General features: G+C 43.0%; 1 protein-coding gene across 1 annotated transcript in view; it reads right to left on the bottom strand.

Moving 5' to 3' along the window:
* The window catches only part of MKLN1 (muskelin 1), a 122,260-nt gene that overhangs the window by 66,048 nt on the left and 36,728 nt on the right, over positions 1-19,484 (bottom strand). The window contains exons 6-8 of the mRNA XM_068168983.1: positions 15,567-15,759; positions 4,746-4,823; positions 2,383-2,448 (exon numbers count right to left, since the gene is read on the bottom strand). Of these exons, the coding sequence (XP_068025084.1) occupies positions 2,383-2,448; positions 4,746-4,823; positions 15,567-15,759 (337 nt within the window). The remainder of the gene's footprint in view (positions 1-2,382; positions 2,449-4,745; positions 4,824-15,566; positions 15,760-19,484) is intronic.

Genomic DNA, 19,484 nt, shown 5'->3' with positions numbered 1-19,484 from the left:
CTTTTCATTGCTTTCTGTCTACCTTAATTGGAAGATAAAACATGCTAAAAGGCAGTTTAGATTAAGCTAAACTATCTTATACCTGCTACTCCAAGCATACACAGAGTCTCAATGACTCCATGCACTGTCAATAACTTCAGATGTAGCTCAACTGCTTGCCAGCCTGTCTTCTATCCCAACACTGACACTTGTATCCAGCAGGCTCAGAACTATTGCAAAACCTATTAATGACTAAGCAATTATCAGTTTAATAACTGGTTATTACTTAAATATATTATTTTAGTGGTTTATTTAATTTCTGAAACATTAAAGTTGAAGAAAACACTTATTTTTGTAAAGGACCATAGCCCTTTAATGAGGAGTACAAAGTGAGCTTATTTTTCTTCACCTGTGAAAGACCTCCCAATAAAACAGCTCAACAAATGTGTGGGAAAGGAAAGGAGGATGCCTTTAAAGGAAAGATTCTGCCACTGCTCCTTTTTCCATTAACATTTGATTTGCTCAAAGTTAGCCAGGGAGCTTCACAGCTCCAGCCAGTAAAATGCATCCTGACACAACTGGCAAAATTCCCACAGTCTCATTAAACTTTACCTATATTCAAAAGGAAAAAACTCCAGACATCAGCAGCAGCTGGTTTTAAGAGAAAGAGCAGCAAGAACCTCCCCTGGTCTTGTCATGAGCCAACTTACATGGCAAAAGTGATGGTCTCACAAGCATTTAGGCTTCTACCAGCCTCAGTGCGCCTGGAAGTAAAACTAAGAATAAATAATCTCTCTGAAACTTTCTGAAGATATCTCACCCCTGGACAGATCTGCATCAAGAAAGGATTTGCATGATGGGGAGAACTGGATTCTCCCTCCAACTGTTACTCTACCTCTGGAGGTGCTCCACAGTCAGTTTTATATAAGTAAAAAATGTGTCAATGCTCTTTTACTGCCTCATTGAAGTAGAGTGAAACCTTCAGACACAGATACTAAGCTTAGAAGAACTTAAAGAAACCAACAGCAATGGAAATGAAGACTCTCGTTACCAAGAACATATTGTTTTTAGGAGGTCTAAAGGACTATCACTTCCAAGTTGGTAAGTCTCATGTCTCTTTGGTGTGCTTCTGAGACAGTCCCTGTCTATTTATTCACCAAGGCCACTAGGGAGCGTTCCCAGCCTCTTTTGTGGGCACACACCAGCCTGCCTCCAGCAGCACTTTATTCTAATGAAGCTCAAACCAATCCCACCTAAATAAATAAATAAATAAATCTGCTTTCATAAACTAAATAACTCGAGTGCCTCCTCTAAAGCAGGAACTACACCCTGAGCAAAAGCCAAAGGACTGCAGCTACTGCTGCTTTTTCGCTTGTTCACTATGACTTAGCAAATTACTCTTGAAGGTACTATCCTGTCACATGCTCCAGTCCCTGTCCGTATGACCACAACAGATACTGCCATAGCAATTTTTTGCCAAGTCCTGCAATGCCACCCTATATTCCTCTCTGCTGCTCACACCCTGATCCTGTTTCTCTTTTCCTAAGAATGCTCCTTTCACTCATACATATCATGCACCTCGCAAAGACGCAGGAAGATGGACTCCTTGTTTCAGTAAGGAATGACACAGCACACAAATCTGATTAAACAAAAGGCAAAGATACAGAAAATGAAGAAAAACAACCACCAGAACTGTTATTTACACCTTCCTATCATCCTTTTCTTTCTCTTTCTTAGAAAGAAGCTGAATAATGCATTCTTGTAACTGCTGTAAGAAAAGGTTTTAGTAAAAAATGTCTAACAAATCATATTTAACATGAGTTTCTTGCACACTGTGGGAATTAGAAGCCGCTCCAAACAAAACACAAGGAATGTTTCAACACATCTGGTCTGCTCCAGTGCTATTCCAAAGAGCACAGCACGCAGCAGATAAGGGGAAATTATCTTTTCTGACTTCCCTTGTTTAAGCTTCTGCTCAAAGGAGGGTAAGAGGGACAAGAATTATTGTTGTTTCCATAGTTAAGGTGACTAAGGCATAACAGAGAACTCATTGGCAAAAAGGGAGTTGGGAAAGTCAGTTGGAATAGAGATCCAGAGAAAAAGCAGAGCATTTGATCCAAATATTAGAAAGCTAATTTTTATCCTTAAAACCTGAAGTTAAGACAGTCTCTGAAGAAAAACACATTTCCTTATTTATCTGAATCACAGAATCATTCAGGTTGTAAAAGACCTTTGGGATTATCAACTCCAACCACCAACCCCACTCTGCCAAGTTCACCCCTAAACCATATCACCAAGCACCACATCTAAATGACCTTTAAACACATCCAGGATTGGTGACTTAGATCTGGAAAACTTCTGATCCAGTAATAGAATTAGTTAAGAAATTTAGCAACTACTCACCTGTCTGAACATCTATGACCATCTGATGGCCTCCTCTCATCCCTGGTCGGCTGTCTTCTCCATCACCTTCAAAAGAGAGGGAGAGGAGAGGTTCCTGTTTACAAGATTTTTTGAACTAAAGAATGTTACATCCTAATAACTACACAGAAGCAACTTACTAACTCACCAGACTTAAAACATTGGCACAACACTTTTGGCAGGCAGCACCTTTTGTGCATTACAAAACTGTACAGAGTTTTAGACTGAACTACCTGATGACTGACAGTACAGGCAGAGAGAATGCAGGACTCTGGTGCAATTCCAAAAACCTTGGAAAAGAGCTCAAGAGTTTCTTACTCAGGTAGACCCACACATACACACGGAAAAAAAAAAAAAAAAAAACCACAAAACAAAACAAAGAGTGGCTGTCAATGGCTCCATGTCCCAGTGGAGGTCAGTGACAAGCGGAGTCCCTCAGGGATCAGTCCTGGGACCTGTCTTGTTCAACATCTTTGTGGGGGACATGGACAGTGGCATTGAGTGCACCCTCAGCAAGTTTGCTGATGACACCAAGCTGTGTGGTGCAGCAGACACGCTGGAGGGAAGGGAGGCCATCCAGAGGGACCTTGACAGGCTGGAGAGGTGGGCACAAGCCAACCTCATGAGGTTCAACAAGACCAAGTGCAGGGTCCTGCAGCTGGGTCGAGGCAATCCCAGGCACAAATACAGGCTGGGCAGTGACTGGCTGGAAAGTAGCCCTGAGGAGAGAGACTTGGGGGTGCTGGTGGACAAAAAGCTCAACATGAGCTCTCAATGTGCACTTGCAGCCCGCAAAGCCAATCAGATCCTGGGCTGCATCAGGAGAAGTGTGGCTAGCAGGTCGAGGGAGGTGATCCTCCCCCTCTACTCAGCCCTGGTGAGACCCCACCTGGAGTACTGTGTCCAGTTCTGGAGCCCCTATTACAAGAGGGATGTGGAGGTGCTGGAGCGTGTCCAGAGAAGGGCCACAAGGATGATCAGAGGGCTGGAGCACCTCTCCTATGAGGACAGACTGAAGGAGTTGGGGCTGTTCAGTCTGCAGAAGAGAAGGCTCCGAGGTGACCTCATTGTGGCCTTCCAGTATCTGAAGGGGGCCTACAGGAAGGCTGGGGAAGGACTTCTCGGGATCTCAGGTAGTGATAGGACTAGGGGGAATGGAATGAAGCTGGAGGTGGGGAGATTCAGGCTAGATGTGAGGAGGAGGTTCTTCACCATGAGAGTGGTGAAACCCTGGAATGTGTTGTCCAGGGAGGTGGTTGAGGCCCCGTCCCTGGGGGTGTTTAAGAGCAGGCTGGATGAGGCTCTGTCCAGCCTGATCTAGTGTGGGGTGTCCCTGCCCATGGCAGGGGGGTTGGAACTAGGTGATCCTTGGGGTCCCTTCCAACCCTGAATGAAACTATGAAAACAACAAACGAAACACCACCACACAACAAAACCCACACAAGACAAACGTGAGCTATCCTTGCAGTGCAGCTCTCCAGTGGTGAGGACACAGATGTGGAGAGACAGAAAGGGAGGAAAAGGTTGACTGAGAGCTGCCTGAAGATTAAGCAGATATTCAAATGACAGGGCAATCAAAGTACCCATGGAATGGAGGCAAGGAGGTAATGGTATAGATGTGGCATAGGCAGCTTTGCACCAATTATTCTCACATAAAAGAGAATTCCAGCTGTCCAATTAAAGCGGCTTTCCAACCACTTCTTATGTATTCAAGACAGGTGTCATCTATGGGAAGCAACACTAGAAAGATAACCTGCATTCTGCTGGAAGAGAAATCTGCTTGTTTTAAGAAAAAAACTCTTCCCAAGAGGTTTGGATACAGTGCGCCACGTTTGGCAACTGTCACCTTGAATGCTGCATTTGCTGTATGACAGTGAGTTTTGTACTCTGCAGACAAGGCTGCTGCTACAGGTTTCTTCACAAGGCAGAAAGCAATGGAAAAAGACTATGCAGTTTACATTTGCTGTGTGACAGACCAAGACTTCAGAAGTTGCATCTCAAAATACTCCCTGTTTAATGTATTTATTTGCCACTCTTTGCTGTAGATTGAAGTTGACTCCCTGCATTAACTCCAGTCATACGAGTAACTGCTCTCATGCTTAAACTGAGATTGGTTTCCAAACTGATTAGCAACCCTTGAAGCTTCAGATAGTGCTCCTTACTCAACCAGAAACCAGGCTGCATTTCACTGACTGCAGACAAATGCAAGTTTTTCATAGATGAAACCATTCCTTAGAACAACAGTCCTAGAGGAGCCTTTCTTGCATCACCTTCTTGCTCAATAGCCTCAAAAGAACAAGAGGGAACTGGCAGTACACGATTAGTATCTTAGGAAATGTCCTTACCTTTGGTGCTCTTGGGGATGATCTGTCCCCAGCGCGGTTTGTATTCTTGTTGACTGATATACTGATTGAATAAGCCATCTGCAAAACAAACATTTTGCTGCATAAAACATCCACTTGCTTCTAGTATACCAAAATCACTTTTAACTCAGCCTAACTCAATCCAGCACACTACTCTAAAGACTTCATTCCAAATAAAATTCTTTCTATATGTCAGTTTGTTAAACTTGTTAATGAGCTAAATGTGTAAGCACTAAAATAAAAAGAATACTCATTACTAGATCAATCAGGAATTACCCTGTCTGCCTGTCAGGTCATGCCAACCATCTATAAATCCTCAGTCTGCTGCATGTAATTAAGAATAGAATCCCTCCTCTTTATTTAAGCAAAAGGAAAGTTTCCAGTCCACGTAGAATTCAACCATTTCAGCGCCTGTTAAGTTTAAACTAGGTCAGGCAGCACCTCTGGAGTTTCACCTAAGAAAACTGAAGAAATATGATTGTTCTTAAATGCTATGATACGGGACAACCAAATACTGGGTGACAAACAAAATAATAGTTTACATTCTCCACAGAGAGTTAAGCAAGAAGAGAAACAGAAGGCGCATTAGGTCACTGACCAGATATGCCAACTGCAGCAGTTCTGTAGGGAGCATTAACTCCAGCACACTTCATCCAAGCTCCCTTTGTGCCTTCCTCTCTTCCTCCATATCTTTATCATATTCCATCTCTTCAATGTCAAGAGGTCAGTTTCTAATTTTCATTACATGTTATCACTGAATGGTGCAAGTTGGAAGGGATCTTCTGGAGATCATCTAGCCCAACTCCCTTGCTCAAGTAGGTCCACCCAGAGCAGATTGACCAGAATCACATTTGGGTGGGTTTTCAAAATTCTCCAGGGAAGGAGATTCCACAACCTCTCTGGGCAGCCTGTTCTAGTGCTCTGTCATCCTCAAAGGAAATAATTTTTCCTCATATTCAGATAGAGCTCCCTCTGCTCCACTTTGAGCCCATTGCCCCTTGTCCTACCACTGGGCACTATTGAAAAGAATCTGGCTCCATCTTCTTGACCTTTGCCCTTTGCCCCCTGTCTCTCAGCCTCTCCTGGGAAAGATGCTCCAGTCCCCCAAGCAACTTCATAGCCTCTGCTGGACTCTCTCCAGTAATTCCTTGTCTCTCTTGAACTGGGAAGCCCAGAACTGGACACAATACTCCAGCTGTGGCCTCACTGAGAGTACAGGGGTGGAACCATCAACCTGCTGGTCACACTTTTCTTAATACACCCACAAAAGCACACTGCTGGCTCATGGTCAACTTCTTGTCCACCAGGACTCCCAGGTCTTTCTCTGCAGAGCTGCTTTCCAACAAGTCTACCACATTATTAGAGATTCAGAACACCCATGCTCTCTTGGACCACTTTAAGGTCTGGGAAGGCCTTAGCAAGCATTTGGGGAAAGTGTTCCCATTTTTCTTCACACATTTCCTCTTGAAATTCTACCTTGCCATCAGCAGACACAACAAACTGAGATCATTAATGACCAACCTCTCCAACACTGCTCACCTGGCTACATTCCACACATCATGCTATCAACTCAAGAAACAAGATCTTCATGACAAGCAATTTGTTCCACATTTATGTATCACGTGGAAAAAAATAAGAGGGTTCACCCAGTTCACACCACTAGCACAGTGTCAACTACCACAGGCAGATTAAGGACTTGAATGATAGACATTCATGGGTTTGTACTGAAACAGGTCATTGAACACACTGCTCCATGATCAAGACTTGTTAATCATCTCCTGTCCAACAGCCACACTCTTTGGTAGAATGGGACCTAGCTCAGGAACCAGTTTTATGGTTCCCAGCAGAGAAAAGAAAAATGAAATTACACAGCTCTGGCAGGACAGTTGGACTAGATGATTGATTGAGGTCCCTTCCATAAGCTGTATCTATGCTTTATAGAATCATAAACCGGTTTAGGTTAGAAGGGGCCTTTCAAGGCCATCTAATCCAACACCCCTGCACTAAGCAGGGATGTCTACTACATCAGACTGCTCAGAGCCCCATCCAATCTGACCTCCTATTTTTACAGGAATGGGGCATCTACCACCAATCTGGACAACCTGGGACAGTGTTTCACCACTCTCAAACTCCCCTTCTTTTTGCATAAAACCATCATCTCTTCTCCCGTCACACTGCTCATGAATCTGTCCCCATCTTTCTTACAGGCTAAAAGGCCACAATAAGTTTTCCCTGGAAAACTTAATAGTCTTTCCAACCCCAGTGTAATTGTGGCTTTGAAGTAAAAATTTCAGAGATTAGGAACACCCTTGTTTTTCTATAGAAATTCCTGGTAGACACACAGACAAAAAAAGAGTAAGAATCCTCATGACACATCTCTACTTATGTACAAAAAGGTAAAATTTTGTAAAGCATGACACAATGTTCAGAGAACATGTGAAAGCATTTCTTGGCATTCTGGCATTGTCATGACCAAAACCTAGGTTTTAAATTCAAACCCAAGTCAGCAAGTACTTCACAGAATGATTGGAAGAGACCTCTGGAGACCCAGTCCAATTCCCCCTGCTAAATCAGGGTCACCTACAGCAGGCTGTCCAGGATCACATCCAGGTGGCTTTGGAATCTCTCCAAAAGAAATTCCATAACCTCTCTGGGCAGCCTGCTCCACTGCTCTGTCACCCTCAAAGTACAGAATTTTCTCTGTAAATTCAAATGAAACCTTACCTTCTGTGTTCTAGTTTATACCAACTGAGGCCAGCCCCACCCTCCTGACTCCCACCCTTTAGATACTGAGCAGCATAAGATCGCCTCTCAGGCTTCTCCAGGCTAAGGAGGCCCAGGTTTCAGCCCTTCCTCATAGCAGAGATGTTCCAGTCCCCTCAACATCTTTGTGGCCCTGGGACAAGGTGAATACTCTCTTTTTAGAGACCACATAAAAGGAAAATAAGGGCATTCAAGAGTTCCTGAAAGGTGATTAATTTGGTCTTAAAATATAAAATTGCTTTCAACTTCCCTAAACTCAGGCCTGCAGGTTTTTCAAATTAAACACTTTGTGAAAGCAGGGCAGACTTGACTTCCACCTGTCTAAGAGCCAAAAACATCAGCTCACTCCAGCATTAGGTAATTGAGGAAAGCCAAAAGTTTGCTCAGCTCATGTAGAAAAGTGGTTTATTTGGGTTTTAAGAGTAGGGTTTCTAAGTCCCACTTCTTCAGCATTTATGATGTTGGGACAAGATGAGAGAGGTTTTATGCTTGTGATTTTGAGAGTTCTGATTCAGACAAGCCAACTTCCAACAGAAATCCCACACTGACTCAGGCAGGATTATTTTTCATTTAGCCACAAACCTAGACAGAAATCCAGCCTTTTGGTTATCATTAGAGCATTTGGTCTTCAAGACAGAACGCAAAACTGTATTTATGCCCATGGCAGCCAATAGCTAATTGGACATGAATAGCTCAAGAGGATGAGCTACACCACATACGATCTGAAAGGGTGATTTAACCTCTCTCCCATGCTCAACACCCACAGGCAGCACTTGTCAAGATATGACACTTCTCCCCTACTGTGCCTTCAGCCTCTTTTAATAATGCTTCTTGTCTTCCATGGGACACTGGTTTGGAAACAGTCCAGCTTGCTTCCCAGAAATGTTTCTTTCTGCTGGGAGCAGTTCCACATTCATTCTACTTGCACTGCAAACCAGCAGCAGCTTGTTTTGGAAGCTGAATCACCACCTGTCTGACACCACCAGGGAAAAAAGGGAAAAAAAAAAAGGAGGATTTCTAGACAGATTCTGCATCTGATCCCAGGCCTATTCTACCACACTCCTTATGTTCCTTACCAGGAGAGCCCTGCTGACAAAAAGGTCTCCAAAGCTTCTGCAAGAGAGTAGAAATCAGATCTAGGCCTGCCCAGGTTTGTCAGCTGTTCCCAGTGAAGCAGTAGTTCAAAACAAATTTCAAGGCTCTTGCAGAACAAAAAAGTGTTAAGTGGAAGTTTTTAGAGGAAATTTTTCCTTCACTCCCAAGGCCTCTCACTTCAATGTCCATGTTTACTCTCTCAAATCATGGCCAAAAGCAGTACTTTTATTTTGTACTATTTTCAAGCCCTTTCCAGCAAGTTGTGACGCATTTTGGATGTAACAACGTCAAGTTCGCCCTGGTTAAAGCTCAGTAAGTTCTACCTCTCTGATAACCAAAGCTTTTATTTTGTCAGCCAAATTACAGGTCACCTAGAAAGGATTAGGACAAACATTGACAACAATAATATTTAACTTGACGAAGCCAATCAGCAAAAAGAAAAAGTTGTCTGAAGGTGCATTTAAAAGCTGCACTGTCTTTAGACAACAGACATCTCTAGACAGGATCACTAGAATCTATTCCCTTCACTGTCAATAACTGGAAAAGCTTCAGGGCAATATTTAGCCCATAGCTTCTGGGTGATGGGGTTTGGTTTTTCAAGATCTTTCATAATCCAAATTAAAAAGAAAAGAAAAGAAAGAAAAACTAAACAAAACAAAGCCACACCTGAACAGACTGGGGTTTCTGGAGTTAAAAAAAATCCTGCTGAAGAAAACCTGAAGCAGAAAACAAAGATGACACCAGATAAAATCCAGCCATTAGTCAGCAGTTTCCTTAAGATGTGGAAGCAAAAAGGAAATGCACAATTTTCTTCCAGCCTCAAAGCTGCATATTCTCCTGCTATTTCTTTATAAAAATGAAACAAGGTATGCTTTCAAATATCTACAAAACATGCTTTTTCTAACCCAAAGCCTACCAACAACCACAAGAGTCATCAAACATTGAATAGGCTGCCCAGGGAAGCAGAGTTCCCATTCTTGCCAGTATTTATAAGACGGTACTGTGGAGCATGGTTTAGTGGCAACCTGGTAGTGCAGGATTAATGACTGGACTTGATGATCTTCTCTTTTCACAGAATCATTGAAGGGTCCTTTGAAAGTTACCCAGTCCAATTTGCCTACAGTGAGCAGGGACATCCTCAACTAGATCAGGTTGCTCAGAGCTGTCCAACCTCACATAGAATGTTTCCAGGGACAGGGTACCTACCACCACCTCTGGGAAACCACCACCCTCATCATAAAAAAAGTAGTTCTTCCTTAGACCTAGTCTGAAACTCCCCTCTTCTACTTGAAAACCATCATTCCTTGTCCTGTTACAACAGGCCCTGCTAAACAAAACTAAAATGAACAAAAAACCCCCAACCCCACAACAATCAATACCACCACACAACCCCCAACTGTCCCCATCTTTCTTACAGGCCCCTTGAAGTATCAAAAGGCTGCAAGACAATCTCCCTGGAACCTTCTCTTCTCCAGGCTGAACCACAAGTCTCCCAGCCTGTCTTCACAGTAGAGGGGTTTCTGCCCCCTTTGGACCCCTTCCAACAGGTCTATGTCTTTCCTATGCTGAGGACTCCAGAGCTGGACTGCAGTGGCAGGTAGGGGTCTCAGCAGAGTGGAGCAGAGGGGCAGAACCCTTCTCCCTCCACCTGCTGCCCATGCTGGTGTGCATCAGCCCAAGACGCAGTTGGATTTCTTGACTACAAGAGCATGTTGTCATCTCATGTCCAGCTTTTCATACGCTAGCACCCCCAAGTTGTTCTCCTCAGAGCCGCTCCTAACAGTATCATCCACCAGCCTGTACCTGAACAATTCTATCTACCTATCTCAGTCTTTGGATGTCTAATAAGTCTCTCCTCTTCACATACACCAAGAGTACAGAGCAGCAAGCCAGCATCCATTCTTTCTCAGCAATAAATCCCAATGTATTTGATGTTTAAATTAAGATACATGTGTCTGTCTAGAACTTGCAGGGGAATACAACTCTTGCTGTGCCCGCTGAGTTTTGGGAGACACTGCAGCCTGCAAGCTGTGCATCACAACTTCTTGTTTGCCATACAGAGCTGACTTGTCAACAGATAAACACATATCACATCCTGACATGAGAACTGCCAGAAGGAACACCTCAGCCCCCAGAATACTAATAAACTAGCAGATCTTCAGTCCATTTCAAGCAGCTTTCTGTGTCTACGGTAGCTGCAAAACAGTTCAACTAAGTCGTTAGCACTTCACATAGTCTCTGTAGGAATATTAAACAGATTTTTCTTCCTTCAATAATATAGGCGATCTGAAAGCTTGCTACAGTTTGAAGAGGGAACTTTGGCCTAGTCCCTGACTGCAAAGTAGCAAAATAAATTACCACTTGATGTAAAAGGAAAATAATGATATGGCCTATATAATTCATTGGATTGCTAATGGGAATATAGAGCAGAGGCATAAACAATTCTTTTCTTCTGTCACTTCTGCTTGCAACTTTCCTCTCTCTCTCTTCTGTGGCCTTGCCAGGGTATATCTGTTTTGACTACTGTGTGAGGTAACAGGAAGGAGGGAGTCAGGAGGGTGAGGTGAACAGCCCCCCTGCATCCATACAGGGAGGTGTGAGGAGTCTGTGTTGTTGATAAATTGTAAATATATAGAGAGAGTACATATATTGTATATTTTGTACATATTCATTGCATTTCATATTTCTAGATTGTAGTTTGCTTGTAAATATAGCTTCATTTGCTTCCATCCCAAACCGAGCTGGTCTGGCAATTTGCTGTGGGGGTAGTTTCTCCAAATTAGTTGGGGGCTAATTTCAACCCACCACAAAGCTATAGGAATGAATCCAAATGTGAAGCGTTTGAACCAAGTCTGTGAACCAACTGAGATTTAGGGAACCTTTTCTTTTTGAGAGGAAGTCAGGCAGCTGCCAGAGTTTCCATTTGCCCATTTTCTAAGTGTAATGCACAAGTCAAAAGAATCTGCGGGAAAAGTGTGGCTGCCTGCCACTGTGCTCTCAAAAGAAATCATCTGGTGATGTGAGGTGGAAGACAGCGTTCATCATTAGCAATGCAAAAGAACAAGAGCTAGCTCTGCTAGCACTAATTCTTGACCACCTACTCTTTTTCTACATGACTAAGCCTACGGAAATAGCCTGCAAGAGGTGCATCACATTTCACTTTTTAACTACCTACCACTGCAAATTTCAGCCTCTCCAGAAGAGATTTTAGGCTGAACTGAGTGTGCAGTATCTCTGTCAACCTCATGGAGCTTCTGTTTGTTCCTTTAAGGCAATGAACTCTCAGTTCAGCAAGAGGTCAGAAGTTCACATATTCATGTCCAGCCTGTTACAGAACAGTTTGCTCTTTGAACGATTTCAGGGATAATTTAAAAGCCTGTATATCTCAATTAACTCTACACTTCAACTACGCTACTCCAACCAGGCAGAGGACTGCAGTTAATATGCTTCCAGTTGGAAAAACAACACACAGAGGAGTTCAGTCATAAGAACACCCACACCTTAGAGACTAGCAACAAATGAGGAAGACTTCACAACAAAGCTTCTGAGGAAGTAAAATAGTAAAATGTTGGGTGCAAATGAGCCTCTCTCAAACAGAGGAGCTTAAGAGACGCAGAAATGAGTAAGGACAGGTAACTGTGGAGGATCATACCAAGCAGATGGTAGCAATAACACAGGAGACCATGCTGAGGGCTGAAAGCATCTATTCTAATCCTTCCAAGAAGGACCCAGCTGTTAAATACCAGCTACATTCAACACCTTGACTTGACTGTCATCTTGTACCACTCAGGACAAACTGTTCCTGCTGCAGTTCCAATTTTTTTGTGGCTACCAGAGCAGGTCTGTCCTATCCTCTCCCCCATCGTAGCCTGATCAGCTTCCTGACCTGGTTGGACACGTGGCAGCATGAGCACGAGTGCCAGGGGACAGAGTGTCCTGAGTAAGGGCAGGACTAACCCAGTCAGTAAAAACCTGCAGTTGTGTCAGCTTAAAGCAAATACGGGATCCAGCCTCAGTGTCTTAGGACAGACACTTCTATCCGAAGGGTGCTGAGAAGTGGCAGAGCTTTAAATAGGTAGAAAAGCTGAAGACAGCACAAAGAATTGCAGAAGGATGGAGAAGGAAGGTTAACGCGTTCGAAGACAAGCAAAATCATTAAGGATGAGCAATGGAGCAACGGGTGATGGATACACTGACATTTAACTTCCGCTAGCAAAGTAACAAATTAAAAGGAAGCAATATAAACATCCTCGTGCATATTATTCTCTCCCTCAGCAGCAGTGACAAAACTTAATCATGCCACTTGAAGGCTGCCCTGCTAAGTAATCCACAACCTCTGATTGTAACTATTTGCTGAACATAGAATGAGTGATAAAACAAGCTGTAGTGTTTTTCTCTAGCTTGCTTGAGCAATGCTGAGTTGCTCAGCCTCCCCCACTCCCCCCCTAAAAAAGGACATGATTACAAGAACCAGGGCAGCAGGATGATTCACATCATGAAGGAAGTGTCCCTTTGTCAGCTCAATACAAGGCCTACAGTCTTCCACCAGGTTGTATGTCAATCCTTCCTCATCTGGAAAAGCTGAGCACTGTAGACTGTAACCCCACTCACAACTTGAGAAAGAAAAGAAATACCACCTCAGCTCAAGCCCAGGGGGAAACTCACTACAGGGGTCCCTCACTATCGTAAAGGTATTGAGTTGCTGAAGTGTGTCCAGAGAAGGGTAAAGTTCATGCAGAGTCTAGAGAACAAGTCTTGGGAAGAGCAGTTGAGGGAACTGGGATTCTTTAGTCTGGAAAAAAAGAGGCCGACAGGAAGACATCATTGCTGTATACAACTACCTAAAAGAAGTTTGTAGTGAGATGGAAGTCGGTCTCTTCTGCCTAGTATCAGGTGATAGTATGAGTGGAAATGGCTTGAAACTGCGCCAGGGAGGTTTAGGTTGGATATTAGGAAAAAAATCTTCGCTGAAAGAGCGATCAGGCATTGAAACTGTCTGCCCAGGAAGGTGAAGTCACCACTACTGCAGGTGTTCAAGAAATGTGTGTACACAGCACTTCCAGACATGGTTTAATGGCAATGGCAGTCTTAGGTTGATGGATGGATTTGATCTTAAAGGTCTCTTCCAACCGTGACAACTATGATTATATGAAACTGCTGAACAGAATAAATGCAGGATATTAAACATTAAATACTAAAAGAAATGGACATGTAACAGCTTGAAAACTAAGGCCACAAACATTCACTTCATTAGTGCCCCAAAATAAAAAAACAACAATCCATTTTGAGGGAGCTTTCTCAGTATGTTTTAGGGAAATTCCACTTAAGAAATAGTTTCTACTACAGCCTGCAATGAATTGGAAGGAGAATGGCTTCTAGGCACTTGCAAAGTTAAGCCATGGCCAAGGCAGCAGACCGATGCATTGATAAAATCACCACCACCAGCATCGAGACCCACTCTTGTTCTCAGCAGCTCCTGCTTCATATTGGTGGGCTCACCAGCTCCCCCAAGGCACTCATGTCTTTGAGAAACACTGCAAAGGTGCTTAACAGCCAGCCACAGCTTCCTGCTGCTTTTTCATCCTGCAACCCTCCCTTTTGCCCTGGAGATTCAGGATGAAGCTGCCAGTTGCAAAATGCCCCTCCATTGCAGGAAGCTGTTCACGCTCTCATCCCAGCGAGCAACACAACAGTGTTTCAGCAGTGAGAGGAGGAACGTTGGAAATTCTCAGTCTCAACGCCTGCAGCTGCTCAGGGATCTCAGTGCAGGGCAGAGCTCAGATGTTCTATCTACACAATTGAGAAACCTTGAGCCAAAACCCATAGAAAGCCATTTACTGCAGTTTGTGACAGCCTGTTGCAGCAAGCTCCCCAACAGTGTGTGTAGCTGAACAGCTTATTCACGAAAAGACTGTGGGTTTTCATGGAAGACAAACCTCAATTTTAAAGCTATCATTTCTATCATATTCTGAGAACCACTTCCAACTTCAGTGGTAGAAACCACAGTGATGGAGTCAAGCAGGTATGCTGGCATTTGTCCAAAAGGCATTACAAAATGCCTGGTTAGCCCAAAAATCTGAAAAAAAAATAATCTTTGGTGCCAGACATCCATGAAATCAGTCAACTGAGCTCCTAACTCTAGTGGCATCAGACACAAGGCTCTCATCTTATACCAGTACAATTTGCCTGTAAGTCATAATCACAAAGCACAACACCCGCAACCAAAAGCACCTCTTTTCTCAGTCCGTAATCCAAAACCATTGTATGGGTCTTAGGGGACACTTTGGTGCTATAGTCCAACTGGTTTTGTATCCCCTTCTATCAACAGAAAGTCCATCTCCCTCATTTTAGGAGCTGAGAGCTGTTTAGACCACTGTTCTACGCAAAAAAATTCCAAGTAAAAAGTTAATAGTTGCTAGAATGAAACTATCTGCCAATGTCCTGCCCTGTAAACAGGCTGTGCCTCCAGTCCCTGTGACTTGTACACCAAAGACTATTCTCCCCATAAGCAAAGACAGCTTTCTTATTCAACCACAGCTAAAAACTTCTGCTGAAATACCAATTCAGTGGTAAGCTCTAACCAGAAACCATGATGAAGATCACTACTGAGAACTCAAGTTTTATGCTTCCCTGCTCACCACTCATGACTTTTCTGGGAGTTACACCCACCTTCTGCTTGCCAGCCACACAAAGAACTTATCTTTACCCACTGCAATGTACCACATTGTCATCTCTGAGGGAAAGACACTCCCAGAAGTAGACTGATTTCACAACAATTTTCAGTCTTCATCATACACATCACAAGATGAGGAGCTGACAGCCCACCACTTTAGATATGGAGCAGCACATGGACATTCCAATTCCACTACGAAGCACATTAACATTCATTAACCAGCATCATTTCAATGCTTTTAATTAGTATACCAGACCCCTTGATTGTCTTACCATTCACAGCTTTTTCTATCAGCTCTTCACAAGCATCAAAGTCTCCTTTCAACACCAGTTTGTCATGCAGGTCTGTCAACATAGGGTGCTCCAGAGCAATCTTGGTTTTCTTCTGCAGTGACTCAAAAGCTTCGGTGTAGTTGTGTTGACGAAAATGCTTTAGGCAAAGGCGAATGGCTTCCTGTTCACGGTACTACTGGAACACAAGAAAACCTATAAGACATGTGGATTTTGCTTTTACCAGCACCCTGGGAACTACCTGTGAACTTGCCAGGAGACAGAAGCAGGATCTCTTACATGCTGCACATAAATTGCTGACAAGCTTACAGAGGAACACTACATTAAAGACACTACAGGCTGTGCAGGCATTTACTTTCCAACACTATACAAACTATACAACTTGGTATCATCCAATTTAATAAGCATAGAAGAAGAGAGTGCACAGTGTCCCAGATCTCTGGAGTGACCATTATTCCTGCCCCCTCCCCCCCCCATCTGCTTGTCCCTGCTGTTCAAGGCCTACACCAAGAACAGGGCAGGAAAAAGCCTTCGCTATCAGCGTTACATAATTTGATTGTATGACTCTTACATAACAAAATAATTTAGAAGAGTAAGTAGGTCACAGCTTTTCGAGACGCAGAAGAGAAAAAAAAAAAGCCAGGAGTACAGGAGTACTTTCAATGACCACTGCTCCTGCAATGGGAAAGCAGACAACAGGGCTGACCCCAAATCCTGCCGACTTTGGATCAATAGCAGCAAGGATTTATGTGCACATTGAAGTTTTACAGTCACAATATTCCCGTGTATCTCAAAGCAGAACCTCTGCTTTCACAATACAGAGGTAAAGCTGCCCATTTCCCACTGAGCTGTGAGAAAAGCTAAAGAAATCCACGTTGGGTCAAGCATCCAGGCACACAAAAGTGAGGGAATAGTAAACCCTTGAGTGTGAACTACAGTTTGTGCAGTTAACCCACCAAATCATCCACTGCATTCTCAAAGCTGCTGATAATGTGCCTAAGTGACACAGACTGTTAAGTTGATAAGTGGCAGCATCACTTCTTTCAACTAGACTCTCCAAACCTCAATTCTAAGGCATTAAAAGGGAATCATCTCAATTTCTATCTATAACACTCATCTACAGAGGTAAAAAGCAAATGTTAACTCAACGCATCTTTAAGACTGAGCAAATTGCAGACAAAGAGATTTTACTCCCAAACAGACACCGTGGTTAAAAGTGAAGTTTCTGATACTTAAATGAATAAAATCTTTCTGAAGACCTGTAACTAACACTGTCATCGAACAAAAACTAGTGGTCTCAAAATAATGGCTCTGTAGCAAGAATCTCAAACCAAAGCAGCTAAAGAGGAATGTGGACACGAGCTGTATTTTTAGTTCTTAATCCATCAGTATTTCACAGCTGCAAATAGCCAGAAGTATGCATTTTTAGAAAAATGAGTTCCCAGCCCACATGAAAAAGGCCAAGGACATACACCAATAAAAATGCGAGGCTGTGGCAAAGAATTACTGAAGCAAGAACAGTTTTGCAGCAAAACTGGAGGGAAAAAAAATATACATACATAGACAGTTTTATTTCTACAATACACTTAAGACATTGTCTGTAAACATACATCAGTCAAGGCCAAAACCACACTAGATTTGTTGCTCAAAGGGACAGCAAACAAAAGGATAGCTGCACACCAGCAACAACCAGCTTCTGCACTTACAGCTACTCTAGCCTGGACCTTAGACAAAAATTCAGACTCTATGTATTTCCACTGAGCCTCTCATGGATGCTGGAACTGGTTTATAAAACATGAATTGACCTTTGGATACAGGCTGGCCACTCGATGCAATGTAAGTTTGCACTCCAGTAACAACAAAGTGGTACATTAAAAAAGTTAAATGTAAAAATGAAAAATGCAAAATACTGCATGAAAAGATTAAAAATTAGTCTTTTAAACCTGTCATACAAGTTAAAAGACATGACAACCCAATTAATAGCTTTGATCTGAAGCTGTAAATAATTCCAGGAGCATGAGACTGAGAGATCAACACTGTCAAATACACCAGCAGAATTAAAAAAAATATTGAAGTGTTCATTATCAAAATCTAAAGTTATAGCCATCAATAAACTGCCACCTCTTAGCTGCTAAACTTAGACCCACTTAGTACGCCCACTCTTCAATGAAAGCCAAGTGGAAGGCTTTCTTTCAGGAGGCAGCAGGCTGAGCTGGACAGCAAGAAGAAAGCAGCAGGGAGGGAACTGAGGAGCGTGCTTGCAGCTTGAAATGGTCATCTGTTATCTCCCACTCTATGCCCTTCAGAAAAAGGAGGCTGGTTGAAGCATGCACAACAAAAAGGATGTGGGCAACTTTGGGTAGAACTTCTCATCTGATGTCTCAGGCTGCAAAGAATTATTAGATTTCAAAGTCTCTGAGACTTCCAAGAACATGCATGAAAAGATTCACACTGTCTCAAAGACCTGGAAGAAACAAGTCAACCTTCCTGCCTTCTCTCTAAATACAGGTCAATATATTCTCCTGTATGGATCCAGCAACAGTTGCCTTTCAGCACTGTGAGAGGAGAACATTAGTGAGGTATGCGCTCATCACCAAAATCTTGGCAACTGATCCTAGCTGAGCCCAAACGCTCATGACTAAGTCTCTGCCTTGCTGCTTTAGGGCTCCAAGCTTTAGAAGAACAATGCTGGCACCCCTTGAAGAAGTTGTCACTGTATACATGCTGACCATGAAAATTGTTGATTCCATGGGATAAGACAGAACAAAACAGTTGCTGGCATCATGAGATGGCTCTAGACCAACAAAAAAGAAGTAAAAACAATCAGGGCTTCCTGGTTGCAGCAACTGATCAAAAATGCCTGAGAGGCAGAGGCAGCAGAAAAAAAATCTCAGAAAACCATCAGCAGCCTCTGTCAACTGGATGGTTTAGAACCAGGCATCAGCAAACACCAGACTAATGACCACAACCATGAAGCAGCTACAGATAATTTCCAGCATGACTTTTGGTGCTGGCTTTAAATCCTTCACGAAGGAGCTCATGATGTTGGCATAAAGGCAGACAGCACGTCCACAAGTTGTCTTTACCACACTGGCACAACCATAAACTGGTGAGGAAGTCTTAGCACTACCACACACAACCTTTATCCCCTTTGAAGTTTTTGCTCCTGGCAGCAGAGACACATTGCTCCACTATTCAGGCTTATTCAGCTGGGAAGGATGTGTCTTCTCTGTAACACAATATGAACTTCATTAATTGTTCCAGAAGATTTATGCATAAGAAGCAGCAAAGAAATGAATTCTTGTTGTCAGTGTGCACTTCCTTCCCACAGGAAAGGCCTCTGTTGTACTCAATTAAATACAGTTTAGACAAATAATGTTTAGAACCCTCTGAACTTTCTGTCTATCAAAGTGACAAATGGCATAAATCATCTCATCTCAGTGGGACCCAGAGTATCCAGCAGAAAACATTAAGAGAGAAATATCAGAAGTGCAAGGAGATGCAACAATGAAGACACCAACGTGGATTCTTTAAAGCAAACTCATTTTTATCCCCTGTAACAAAAGCAGCATATGTCAACCTAAAGGCCCCAGGATCACTTATGGTAAGTCTGACTGGTCAAAAAATAGCTAACCAAAAGGTAAGAAGAAGGGGAAGGTGGAACCTGGTTTTAAGATTCATTTTCCTCCCAATGCAAATACTATATTACAAATATTGTGCCTTGGACTCAGCGCTCCTCTCTCAGGCTTTTCTTGTGATGACTGCCTAGACAGTTTGGGGGTTGTTCTTACTGTTTTAGGATTGGTTTGGGTTTGTTTGTTTGTTAGGGGGGATTTTTGGTTGCTCTGTTGAGATTTTTGAGGGTTTTTTTTTGGTGCTTGTTGTTTGTGGGGGTTCTTT

The sequence above is a fragment of the Melanerpes formicivorus genome, unplaced genomic scaffold, assembly GCF_026170545.1.
Source record: "Melanerpes formicivorus ecotype bairdi unplaced genomic scaffold, bMelFor1.0.p_v2 SCAF_3, whole genome shotgun sequence".
In the NCBI taxonomy this organism is placed as follows: Eukaryota; Metazoa; Chordata; class Aves; order Piciformes; family Picidae; genus Melanerpes; species Melanerpes formicivorus.
The sequence above is the reverse complement of the archived record's forward strand: the minus strand, read 5'-3'. Positions and strand labels throughout refer to the sequence as shown.